The 13123-nt window shown below is 45.5% G+C and overlaps 1 protein-coding gene across 1 annotated transcript in view; it reads right to left on the bottom strand.

The window, feature by feature from the left end:
- Positions 1-12572, bottom strand: part of USP25 (ubiquitin specific peptidase 25) — a 93842-nt gene extending 81270 nt beyond the window's left edge. The window contains exon 1 of the mRNA XM_048079959.2: positions 11269-12572. Coding sequence (XP_047935916.1) covers positions 11269-11313 — 45 coding nt within the window. The 5' untranslated portion in view covers positions 11314-12572. The remainder of the gene's footprint in view (positions 1-11268) is intronic.
- Positions 12573-13123: the final 551 nt, after the last annotated feature.

Below are 13123 nucleotides of genomic sequence, written 5' to 3'. Positions count from 1 at the left end.
GCAGCATCAGTTTGCAGCATTCAGTTGAGCAATTTCATAGCTTATCCTGTCCATACTAATCATTTTATAAGAAGTCCTGAAGAGACGCACCTTGTTAGCTTGTGGGGGAAAAAGAACGAGACTACTGATAACATGAAGTCAACCAAAACCTGGGGCGCTACCTGAGAGGTGTCCTGCAAGGCTGTGGCCTGCCAACAGCCCCTCCTTCTCTTGCAGAAGAGCCTTTCTTAAGTCAGGTACCCGGAAGCCCCAGCAGACACTATGCCCTGGCATGCAGTGAGCAGCTTCGTTAGGGAATAGCAACCTGGACAGCTGCAGATGACACTGGAACTAAAGCAACACTAAAACACTACAGAGACTATAGTATTTAAAGATGTGTTGAGATTTGTAGCGTGGATCAGCATATAATTTTACTACTTCACAATCCAAGAAATAGCAAGTTTAGCAGTGTTCTCCCCAGAAGACAGTTGACATTTTCTGGGCCAGTTTATTTCAAGGAGAAAGAAAACAGAAAATCTAGAATAAAAATTTTTATTTTTTTAAATGAACTTTGAATTATGTCATATTGAAATACACATTTGCCTCAGCCCCCAGGGAGAAAGCTGAATATGGTCCCATGAAACTGGTGACGGCTGTGGTTTCTACCTGCCATTTGTTGCAATCCAGTCCTGTGTCTCAGTGGTGTTATAGCAGTACCACCAGTAGTGACTCTCTGCCACCCAGCATCACCACATACACAGTCAAACCTTGTAGGCTGACTTGAGCTAAAGGAGTATGAAAGACTACTCTAAAGAGTTGACTGTTTTGAAAAATAACTTTAAACGTGGAAAACTAAAATAGTACACTGCCTTCTTATCAAGATCATTGTCAACACATTCCCCATCAAAAAATAGAGATATCAATAGCAAAATTTTCAATGATTTTCCATTCAAGGGTGTTTTGTTAAAGGTTAAATTAATTGGGAGTGATGCCCAATTCGTCATTATAAGTCCGGTCGCGTTCAGGGTACTGAATTATCACGATTACGGATACACAAATAACATAACACACCCTCCGTCTAATTGCGTTCCATGAACTACCACGGCCACACTTAAAGAGTTTGGTCGCATTCAATGAGAACTGCCATGGCTAGATTAACGAGTAGTGCAATTCATTAAAGCAACAGATACACAGGTTCTTTGGAATGCCGATGATAGATGCACTGTCTGCAAAGCACGTGCAAATACCAAGAGTATGAGTAGCACTGCCTGGTTACAAACACATTAAAAGATATAAAGCGACTCTATAGAGATTCCTAAGTTTCACGGGGAGGCACTTAGCATAACCAAGTGTTCGGATTTTACCCAAAGGTGTCCCGATGGGGGAAAAGAGAGGCTCAGCCAATCAACTGGTCCCAGAAGTCAGAAGCTTATCTTCCCTTACACGACAGTATCTTGCCTAACATCCTCTCTCCCTTAAACTAATTTATATTATTTCCTATCTTTCAGGTAGACCTTGAGTGACTCTAGTCATACATACCTTTGTTACGACTGGTGTGAAATTTTCTCGCTTTGCTTTTAAAGGTATAGACTAGAAAAAATTAAAGTGTAAACTCATTGAGACGTGTTTACACCTTGGAGGTGGGTAGCTTTTGGGATGGAGGTGTGTTTTGGTACTATAATGATACTATAATGAGCAAAGTTCACCAAAAGGACAGCATTTTGTCAAAAACATGACAGGCTGTTGTCCCAGGGTAGCAAAGATGCAGCTTATCAGTTCTGATGTACCTACAAGTTCTCATCCTGTCACAGAGCCTGGCTGTGCTGCCTCCACTCCACGCTCCATACAGTTCCTTTTAGAGTCAGCAGAGTAAGTTCCCCCGGTGTGGTCAACATCTAAGGTTGGAGGCCTAGGGAACGTCTATGGAATACATCTACACTCTACCCTGGAAGCTTCTTCAATGCTGTATCTTTTCTTTAAAATGTGAATATAAGTTTAATTTCTAAGTCACCTCTGACAATTATTCCACAAAAGGTCACAAAGCAAAAGAGTCTTCAGCTTGTTTGCTGGGGACAGAAGGCAACTGCAAAATCCTTCCCTGGTCTCAAGTAACGCAGCAGAGTCTGTACATTGCATACACACCCCCACTAGCACTAGAAAGTAGGTGGCACAGTTACCAGTCTTTAAATCAGACCTAGAGAAAGCTCCAAGGCAACATGCCAAGGTAACAGGAGCCGGAACCGGTGACGAGCAGGGAAATCTGTCCATCTTCAGCATCAATAAGCCCAGAGGTTATCCAGTAGGCCAACAGACCAGTACCCAACGCAGCAGCCCCGTCAGCCTCAGGTGAGAGGTGATTTTGGTTCAACCATGGTTGTCACAAGAGATGTTCTGTGCCTTTTGCTGAGTCCCATAAAACACATGAAAGAATAGAGAGAACTTTTAAAACTTCCCAGTAAGATGATGACTTTTTTTTTCTTTGCCTTCCAAACAAATAAAGGAACATAGAGGTAAAGAGAAGGCTTAATTCCAGTATCATGTTTAAAAGAAAAAAAAAAAAAAGCAATAAACATAGGTGCCTGAATCAAACAAGCTTGCAGATGACTACCACCAAATAATGAAAAGGCTCTAACATAAGAAGAGAAACCGCTAGTGGGAAAGTCTCTAAATGAAAAGAGCGTGACCATATGACATTGGAGGAATTACATGAGAAACAAAAACAAAATTTGAAGAAAAGAAGCTTACAAATGAGAAAGTAGATAATTCCAAGACGGGAAAATGGAACTCCACAAGCAGTTCAAAAGCTAACTTTTTTTTTAATCATATTTACAAGCTTAAAAGCTTCGTTCATGTATTTTATCATAATTCTATACAAAACAAAAAAAAAAGCAAAAGTTGAAGTCAGCAAAGTAAAGAAACGCTTTCTCAGTCACAATACAGGATGTCTAGGATACAACAAAATACATGCTATTCAGTTAAGGCCACTTATACCTATGCACTTCGGAAAGTGTTTTGTCGTGTTTTTTTCACTTTTTTTGTTTTGTTCTGTTTTTTAATACAAAGTTCACTGCCAAGAATTTTGTTCCCATAAGAAATTTCTCTTTCATTAATAAAATGAAACTGAACACAAAAGGAAAGCAGAGTAGGAGTCTGTTCTCACCATCTCCTCCTCTTCAGCAAGGAACACCAGGTGCCTGTGCATACCCATCCTCTTCCAGCTGTTCACTTTAAAGCACTCAAGCAGCATACACCTGGATGTACATGAGTACTACGTTCAGCTTCCGAACAACACTTTTTATCCTGGCTTACCACAGCAAAAATACAGTAAAATTCAACTTCTCAAAATGAACTCATAAAAGCAGTTTTATTGAAATTTGGAAAAGTCATTTTTGGTTTGAGTATAAGAACAGAAGTCTTCATGACAGATACCTCGCTTTTCTTGAACTCGCAGAGCTGTGAGAACGGCTACCACAGAAACCATGTGCAAATTCAAGCCTATCATTAATTATTCACCAAAAGTAATAAATGGCTTCAAGTATAGCTACACGGTCCACAATCCAAAACTTCCAAGTCTCAGACGCTAATTACAAGTCAACATCCTGTTTAAATCAAAGGGAACCCTATGGATTATGGGGTACAACACAGGTGAAATTCTGACAAATTAATTGGTAGGAAGAAGCTACAGAGACATATAATGTCACTATATAACATGCGTTAATTTCCAAAAATTCTGCCTAGACTGAGGCAAGACATAGGGATCAATTAAATAGCTATGGATCAAGCCTTTAAAACACTACTAGCTCTCTGAAAAGCTGCTATTAAATATATTATTTTGTCTACATGTGCTTACTGTAAGGCTTAAAAGAAACAAAAGCATGAATAAATGTATGTGCTTTCACCTGATGGCTAAGAAAATGTTACTCAAGGATGTTATAAGCATAGTCTGCATTTACTTGAAAACAACTTTGATAAACTTCACTGTTGCCAATTTGTGGATAAGAAACAGGTTAAAACAAATGTCATGCAGGATGTAAGGTTTTCGGCAAAATAATTCAGACGCCTACTGTAAACAAAAGCATTAAGTCAAAGCAGCACACCTCTGGAAAAAAAATCATCAGAATTTGCATACAGATATTTCTGCTGCTTTAAAAAATGTTTTACATACCCAAATTGATGTCAGGTGTTGTTTCCAGAGCTAACCTAGTTGCACTCCAGCCTTCAACTTATTCACATTGCACATTCATCGGATTCCATCTCTCTAACACCTGTACTTAGGAGAGCTATCTTAAAACTGTGGCAACTCAGTGTTGCCATCTCTCACGACAGTGCTGTTTCTGTTACAGTCCCATCAACAGATAACATTCACTTTCAGCAAAACCCTCCTGCTGATGGCTTTCAACATTCTCATACATTTCAACCATTTATAGCAAAGAAAAGCAAAAGTATGTAGCTAAGGACAGTTTGAAAACAATAACAAATATGATACCTAACTGGAAAAAAGTCTTCTTAAATTGCAAGAGTCTAAATAAATTAAAATTTTACAATGCTTGGAATAAGTGATGTTACTAAATATATGGAAAGCAAATCCACAATTACATAGACAAGAAATCACCAGGCTTGCTGCAGACACCTGATGTTATTGCAGTGTCTTAATCGTGAAATTGTGTGTCAGTCTGTCTTTTCACTACCTTAGGTTCAAACTGTTTCTTCACAGCACTTCTCAGGAATGTTACTATTGACTCAAATTGTTGCTTAACTTCACATTCCTATTAAACCCTAAAACCACAGACTCTGCACCACATTCACCAGGAGAACTACTACATAGTTTATTACGTTAAAACCACCCCTCTATCAGAGGATACAGCCCCACAGCTATCAGTAGAAGGCAGCATGAGTGCCTCAATCACCCCCAGTGCAGAGAGTGAGATTTACATTCCCCGTATGCATTTCTAAAAACTGGGATAGTTACTTCGGGCAAAGAGGCAGTACAGACAGGCTCACTCAGAAAGCTGCGTGAATATTTTCCGATGATGGTTTGCAGAGTCCTTAGTCAATCTATTGCAAGTTTTGATGACCTAAAGAAATATAAAGCCTGCAATACAATAAGGATGCAGAAATTTTAATGCTGAAAAAATGCAGCATTTTAGGCAGTGGCTGCACTCAGCATGGCACAAATGAAGGATGCTCTCTATTTTACCTACAACTTGGGCTAAGATGCGTTGGCACAACACAGTTTATGACAACATTTATTGCCTTTTATTAATGCTGTAATAAATATATTTAAAAAATCTGAGATACACCATTTGGAACACGCTGTTGCCAAATTAAGAGTTACAAGTGTTCACAAAAAATATTAAGAGATGCTCTTTGCCTACCTGATGCTGAAAACCGGAGCGGGGGGGGGGGGGAGACATTTCCCTTTGCTTTGCATAAAGCCTGAGTTTGTCCCATTATGCAAGGCATGCCCCCGCTATCCCACTCAGCAATAAACTATCTCAGTAGCTCAGCCTCAGCTTTAAGCTAATTTGTCACTGTATGTTCTTGTATTTTTTTTAATAATCCAATAATTAAAAAAAAAAAAAAAAGTATATAAGAAAAGCTTTAACTTTACCCTTAGTTTCTACACAACTAAATACTGTGATTCAGGGTACTTACTGGCAGTTCCTCTTGACCGCTCATTAACCAGAACTTTGCATGTACCCTATGAACGGACTCCCTACCACCTCTGGCAGAAGTCACGTGCAAGTTGCATTAATTTCTCTGAACTTGGTTAAACTACTGTTCGCTCCAGTCAAATATTTTCCACTCTTGGCAGATAGAGACTTCTTCAAGAGCACCCCAACTGATGAGGTGCAAACCTCACCTAACAGAACCAGCCTTTATTTCCTAACAGGAAGATGAAGGAAGTTTAGCCGGAATTCATCAAATCATAAGCTGTGTTGCCACCACACCCTCTCCCAGGCTGCTGTCCGAATGCCCTGGCGTGTTGCTTGCCCAGGATTGCTGCTCAGCCAAGCCCAGGGAGGAGAAAACAGCCCCCTGGTGAGAAGCTCAGCCCCTCGAGTTACAGGTGCCTGACTGCTGACGGAAGAACATCACATTGCCAACTCGGGCATGGGTTTCTGGCAGGGAAGTTTAAACACGGCCATTAAAGGAAAAAAAAAAAAAAAAAAAAAAGGAAAGGAATGAAAAAAACAGACTTTGTTCTAAGTCGATGCAATCTTCGCCACCCTGCATAACCACGCTCGCTGGGGCAGGAGAACGAGAAAGTGAAAGCACTCGGGACACTTTCGTTTCCCAGAACAGCAAAGCTGCTCTCGCACATCTTTCCAACTCAGTGAAAGCAGGAAAGACTTTCCTGTCTCAGCCCAGGTCCTGGCAAGACAGACAGCCTCACACACACTCCCCCATCACTCAGAGTTTTGATAGCCCTGCTCCACCGTAAGTGAAGTACAAGAAGTCACAACAAAAGCAAAGAAGTCGGGCTTTTAAAGGAATGTATTCCTACACGAAAACATGCAAGAGAAGACATTGCTGTTAAGCTTTCTGTTTACTTTTTCTGCAGAGGAATATCAGGAATGTCACGCGCGGCTCCTAGCTTTTGCCAGACAGACGATGGGCTGGGCACTGCAAATCAGTTCTTCACTACAGAAAGCAGGAAAACACAGAGGAACCCCAAAATCACCCACCGGGTGCTGGGTAGCTGCCTGTCTCTGACACTGCTGGGGTGACTTCTGGAGCACCGCGAGCACCACTCGGCTCGGACACCTCGCTGTCAGCTCTGGCCCAAGAAGGCAGCCTTGGTTTGGGTCAGGTTATCAAGGCCCAGGATCGTGAGGCTGAACTCTGTCCCCCAGCCCAGCTCTTCAAATAACTGAAGTTACGGGCTGAGATTTGCACGAATTAATTGAATAAACTAACTGGTGAAGCTTTGGTATGTTCTTCAGCCAGGAATAAAAGATTTAGTCAAAAACAGAATGGAAAATAAACATTATAATAATCTTCTCTTCCTTGCTCATTATCAGAACACAACCATGACAAACCTGCTGATTTCATTATATCTTCAGTTAGAAAAGCCCATGAACACTAACAAATCTCACAGGATTGAAGGGATGTTACTTCCTCCCTTAACATATCTTTCCAGCCATAAGAGTGCAAGAAAAGCAATTGCTCTGTTATCCTCCCACTTATCTTTACAAAGCACTCTTAAAAAATGTGAAATATTTTGCTAATTTGAAATTCGGGTAATTTGATTTTTGACCTTTTCATAGAAGCTGCTGGGTTGTGCCATCTTTTGTAATTGCTGCTCAGAGTAGCTGTAAATACTATCTTAGGGCTATCCTAAAGACCCTTTAGGAAGTAGTGAAGATATTTTAAACTATTACAGAAGGTTAACAGAAAAATGTATAAGCCTTAAATATTCTCAAGTAGTATTTTCCTTTCAAAGTGTGGACCAAAAGATATTTAAAGATGTTATTTCAAACACACGATAATGATAATAGTATAGCTGTAAACTCCTGCTACCACTATCAAATTAGTGAACATTTGTGAAAGGTTTTCTGGAAGGCAGCACGTTTTAAGCTACTACTAAAGGTTTCAGAAAGGTGCAGATCCATAGCACATTATACTAATGTAACATGAAAATGTCCAAGATTCAAAAAACTGCATAGCTACCAAAGTAATAATAATTAAAACTGCCCACACACTCCCACCAAAACCCACCAGAGCATTCCTAAAATTGGAAGGTATTCAACGTACCTTTCTGAGGAGAGCTTGCAAAATTGTGTCACTGGTCTTTGCACAGGAGTCTATATGGAAGGTGTAACTACGGATATATGACGGGTTTTATGAACTTCTTTTTTAATTATGTAACAATACAATTATATCTGAAACTGTGACTCGATGGCACTCCATATAATTATGGCGAAGTACATAGCTGTTGGTGCAAACACGATCAGTAAACTAATCTGGTTACTCCCCACTCTCCATCTGAAGGAGGCATTAAAACTTTCAGTGCTAGCCAAAGCAGGTGTAGCTCCCATATTCCAGCCCCTCACGGCTAGCTTGCCTGCCACACAAACAGCCCGAACACGGGCAGCCTGCCCAGGGGGAGACACGTAATCCGGCCCCGTTACGCGGCCCAGGGCGCCCTTCTCAGACGCAGGAGGACGCCCGTGTCTCGGCCCCAAGCGAGACGGGCTCTGGCCACATGACGAGAGCAGGAGCCTGCAGCCCCATGGGCCCGTCAGCAACCCTGAACTCAGCTGATGAAAACACCAAGGTTGTAAGGTTGTACCTCTCCCAGGAAGGTTACCACCTACCAAGGTGAGAAAGCAGCACAGCTGCCAAATGCTTCCCACGAGCACCAAATGCTGGGGGGCATGCTGTGAGATCGCCTCCTGCCACTGAGAACTGCAGAGCCATCGCCGCCTCAACTGCGGCTGTATCACCCTCTGCACGAACAGCTACCGCGGCATTAAGAAGCCAGTGACTACGCTTTCAGGAAAGAAAAGCTGCCATTGCCATATTACTAACAGTCCTTCAATAAGCATGTCAAATTTACAGGTCAAGCAAAGCAGAAAGGCACACATCAGCTGACAGAGTTTTCTCTGTAATACCCCCAAAAAAGAGCAAAAAGGAGAGACAGTGAATAGTGTTAGACTTTGCTTAATGCCATGCATTATTCCTAGTGGTAAATATCCCCAAAGGCTTGTGCTTCTTTAAAAAAAAAAAAAAAAAAGGAGCTGAGCGGAGCTGATACACCTAACTTTATTCCACTACTCCTGTGATTAGACTGCCAATATAGTGCTGAATCACAGGTCTGAAATAACAGTGGGTGTGGGAAACGAAAGGACAGAGAGAACAGGCCTGGAATCCACGCACCAACCAGCACTCCGTCTTCCTCCTAAGGCACTGGCATTCGATAACACACAGTGCTCAGGGGCCTGCTAAGATTCACCCCCCTAAAACCCAGTTTCTGCAGTCTATTGTTACGAGCTGGCTGTCACAATAATTACGAGGTAGGGCTGAAACACGTATGACCTCTCCACGCTGTTTTTTTCCAGTTACTAGAAAGTCACCTTCCCCCCCCCGCCCTCTGTCTAAAGGGCACGGACCTGGAGAAGGGGCACAGCAAGGGCGTCAGCCTGTAACTGCATTCAAGCACTCTGGCTTCGTAGGAACGTTACTGATAGCCTACAAGCCCCCTACAACACTACAGAACCGCACAAGAGTCGAGAGCGACGAGAGTAACGTGACTAATATGCTTCAGGAGATAAATGGCTAGCTTTAACGAGGAGTCAAGATGACCACTAAACATAAAAGAAAGAATGTCTTTTGAACTGGTCCGGATTCCTTAACTACAAACTAAAGATAGCTTCAGCGGGAAGGGGGCTGTTTGTAGTTCGAGCATTTATTAATAAAAATCTGCTTCGCCCAGTGCTGTTGAAGCTTGACACATACTTCCTGTATGACAGAAAGACAACATCTGATGAACAATGTTGGGAACCACAGCTCTGAATAAGGTATGCTGGTGACTCAGACATCTCTTGGAAATCCAATATATTTCTGTTTGCGTGTGGTTTCTTCACGCTAACAGAAAACAATCATGACAAACTTTGAGGTCTGCAGAACAAACTCTCTTTATTTGTAGAGCACGGGATTTTCTTCTTTTGAGGGAAGAAGATGAGCTAGTGGCATGGCAATCTCTCCAACCATGCATCAGTCCACCGTGCTTTCAAGATTATTTTTTTTTTAATGAAAATAAGCTGAACAACGTTGAAGTTTGTCAGCCAGTTAGCTATTTGTTAGCCTCACTAAGCAATGTGAGGCTTACTTTGGAGTCAAATAGCATTTTTTGTAAAATGTTCTCGAGATTGTTTCCCCCTCCTCCAGCATGCAATTAAGGATAAAGTAGGTAATAAGAAGTTTCAGATAATAAAACAATCAGATGATTCAACAGAAACAAATCCCTAGCATGAACGAAGTTTGTAATTCTATACAATTTCTGGGGATACTTAGAGAAGTAATCATCATGCATGGAGAAATTTCAACGTTAGAAGTCTTAAACTGACTTAAGTTCTTTGCTCCAGTATGGATTACCAGGTGACCTATAAGATTCAGTCCCCAACCACTCTGTAAGCTCATTCTTGAAACTAAAGTAATCCTGAACTACTGACCTACAAGCAATGGTTTAACTGAAAACTGTAGCATTTCTTCTTTGGTATTCCTGACAGACCATCCAAGCCTTGACAAGCGCCCAACAAGTATTATGCAACAGAATATCTGATACAATAATTAAGGGATATTTAAGTAAACTATCAACAACACTTCGAAAAAAGAAGATCAGGTTACTCAGGAGAGTCGCTGGACACACAGCAGCAACAAACGAAGCGCTTAAACACAGAAGATATGGCATGGGCCCTTGCAGCAAAAGCCTGCCACACGCGTCTGTCAGTGCACATCAGTCGAAATCAGGATTGACTAAGGAGTGAGGAGACAAAAATCGGTCCTTCAGCCCTTGCTGTCCTACTGAAGCTGCCAAAATCAGCGCTTCCCACGGTGACAGCACGCACGCCTCTCCCTCCAAGAGGGCTTCCCGAGCGCACGTTGTGCCACCCTACCCAGTCACACCTTCATCGCCGCTTCTCCACTGACCGACCGCTCTCAGGACCAGTGCTATTAAACTTCCTCACCGACTATGCCAATGCAAATACACCTCCATGATCGCATAAAAACATCACGTGCCACTAAAAATAAATAAATATAGGGAAGAGGGGGCACAACTATGCTGCTGCCAGGACAGTTACGTTAGGCAGCAACAGATACCTTTGGGGAAATAAACAGAGGCAGCGTGGTCAAATTCCTCGTTTCTCCTTCCCTTGCCAGTCCCCCCCGGGCAGGGGCGAGCTGCTGAAGGTGTCCATTTTTGAGGAGGGATTGATTTCTCAGCAGCTCCCGGCCCGCGTTAGCAGCCGGAGGAGCGCAGCCCCCCCTTGGCCCCGCTCCCCGGCGCGCAGGGGCACGACCCCCAGACGAACCCCGGCAGGGGCCCTGCTGGGCCGGCCGGGCCCCGAATGCCCGCTCCCCCCTCGGCATCCCCCTCGCTCCCCGCGGCACGGGCCTCACGCCCTTTCCTCCCTTCGCCCTTGGCCCCGGCCCCAGCCGAGGAGGGGGGGGAGAAGTTCCCCGAGCCCGGCGCAGGCCCGGGCGGGGAGGGCAGGGCAGGGCGGCGGGCTCCGAGCCGAGCCGAGCCGGGCCGGGCCGTGCTGTGCCGGGCCGCGCTCTCACCTTGGCGGCGCCGCCGGGCTGCAGCACGTTCTGCTCCACCGTCATGGCCCCCGCGCGGTTCCCGGCTGCGCACCGGGCTCGGCGGGAGGCGGCTGGGCCGGGCCCGGGCTGGGCGAGCGGCGCTGGAGGAGGCGGCGGAGCGGGAGGAGGGGCGGGAGGGGGAGCCCGAGTCACCGCCAGGCGGGCGGGCCGCCGAGCCGGGCGGCCGCCATGGGGCAGCGCCGATCCGCTCAGGCCCCGCTGTCACTCCCCGCGCCCCCGCCGCCGCCGCAGCCCAGCGTTGCCGGGAGCGCCGCCGGCTCCGCCCTCGGCACGGCGCCGCCCCGAGCACCTGCCCCGGCGGCCGGGCACCCCTCGCCCGCTGCCGCCGCCCTCCTCCCCGGCCGGTGCCTAGCGGGCAGGGGCGGCGGCGCTGCCCGCACCGCCCGCCTCCATCTTGGAGGCGGCGGCGCCCAACCCCCGGGGAACGGGGGGGCAGCCGGGGTCCCCGGGGCCGGGGGAGGCGGCTGCCCGGGGGCTCTCGGTGGGCCGCAGGGCCCCGGGGCGGCCCCGGTGCCGGCGCTTCCCCGGCAGGCCGCCGCGTAGGGCGGGAGGTCGGCGCTGCTGCGCCCGGTGTGGGGGTGTAATTAACCGCTCCGCCGCTAACAACGTGGGGAAGGGCTCGGAACCGGGCGTTTTGGAACGGCGTTCAAAAAGGCTTGATCCGTGTTTTTCTGTTCTCCCCCCAGCCTCTGCAGTCGAGAAAGGAGCAAGAAGAGAGTTTGGGGGCGTCGTCGCAGCCAGGGAGAGCCGGTCTCGGAGAGCTGGGGGTCACCCGGGCCCGCTGCCCTCCTCACGCCGTGGGATGGGACCCAGATGGGGCTGGCGCTGCCCCTGCCGCTTCCCCGCCTGCCAGGCCCTGCTGCCGCGGCAGGGACGGGCCCTCAGGCCTGCTCCACAGCCACCGGGAGGGCTGTGGAATAACTGCAAAATCAGCTTGCTCCCCGCCCCTCACAAAAAAAAGGTCTCACAAATTTGTGCAGCAGCTGGTTTTTTGGTTGCTGTGTGGCTAAAATGCACTTGAATTGAACCAGGGTAACGGAAGGACCCACCCCATGTGCTGGATCATCTCTAGTTTATGTGGTAGCTGCATGCCTGGTAGGTTTTCCAAAGCAGGGAAGCCTGTTCCGTAGGAACAGCTCCGGGGAGCAGCAGCACGCTTCTGCTAAACACTACATATCTCAAACTCTAGACCTGTGAGCCTGATGCAATGAAATGAATTGTGTCTGCTCACAATTCAACACACAGAGCCTTTTATGACTCAGTAATTCAATTCCACCCCCCAAGTAAAGTGAGATTACCAGGTAATAACTTCACTGCAAGGTCTTGGTCTTTAAGAAAAACACCAGTTTTTGCACAACTCAGGACGACCTGCAAACACTGCCTTAATTCACTGTAGCTTCAGAGCAGGAAATGTTGCAATTTGATCAATATTTGCTCTTTAAGGTTTGGTGCTCATAGATTGTATCGGTTTTAATGGTTTTGCCTTTTATGCTGCAATGTACAAGGTAACTTTTAAAATTGACGTTTCCAAATAGTTTATTGTGCAAAAGGCAAGAAACTATGAAGATAATATAATGAGATCAGGAATGGGTTACAAATTACTTTTCTGGAAATAGCCAGAAATTATCTCTCCTTAGACTGATAGCTACATGTGAGATTGCTAACAGCAGGAGTTTATCGCATGTTCTTTTTTTAAAAAAAGTTTTCTGTTGCACTGCTGTACCAGAGTGCTAGACCAATTTCTCTGTCCTCTTCCAAAATAGTCATGCCTTTTCTCATGCTCTTTTACAGCTTCTACTACACTGCTTGGTTT

This window comes from Anser cygnoides, chromosome 1, assembly GCF_040182565.1.
Source record: "Anser cygnoides isolate HZ-2024a breed goose chromosome 1, Taihu_goose_T2T_genome, whole genome shotgun sequence".
NCBI lineage: Eukaryota > Metazoa > Chordata > Aves > Anseriformes > Anatidae > Anser > Anser cygnoides.
Note: the sequence above shows the minus strand (reverse complement) of the source record. Positions and strands in the feature narration are given on the sequence as shown.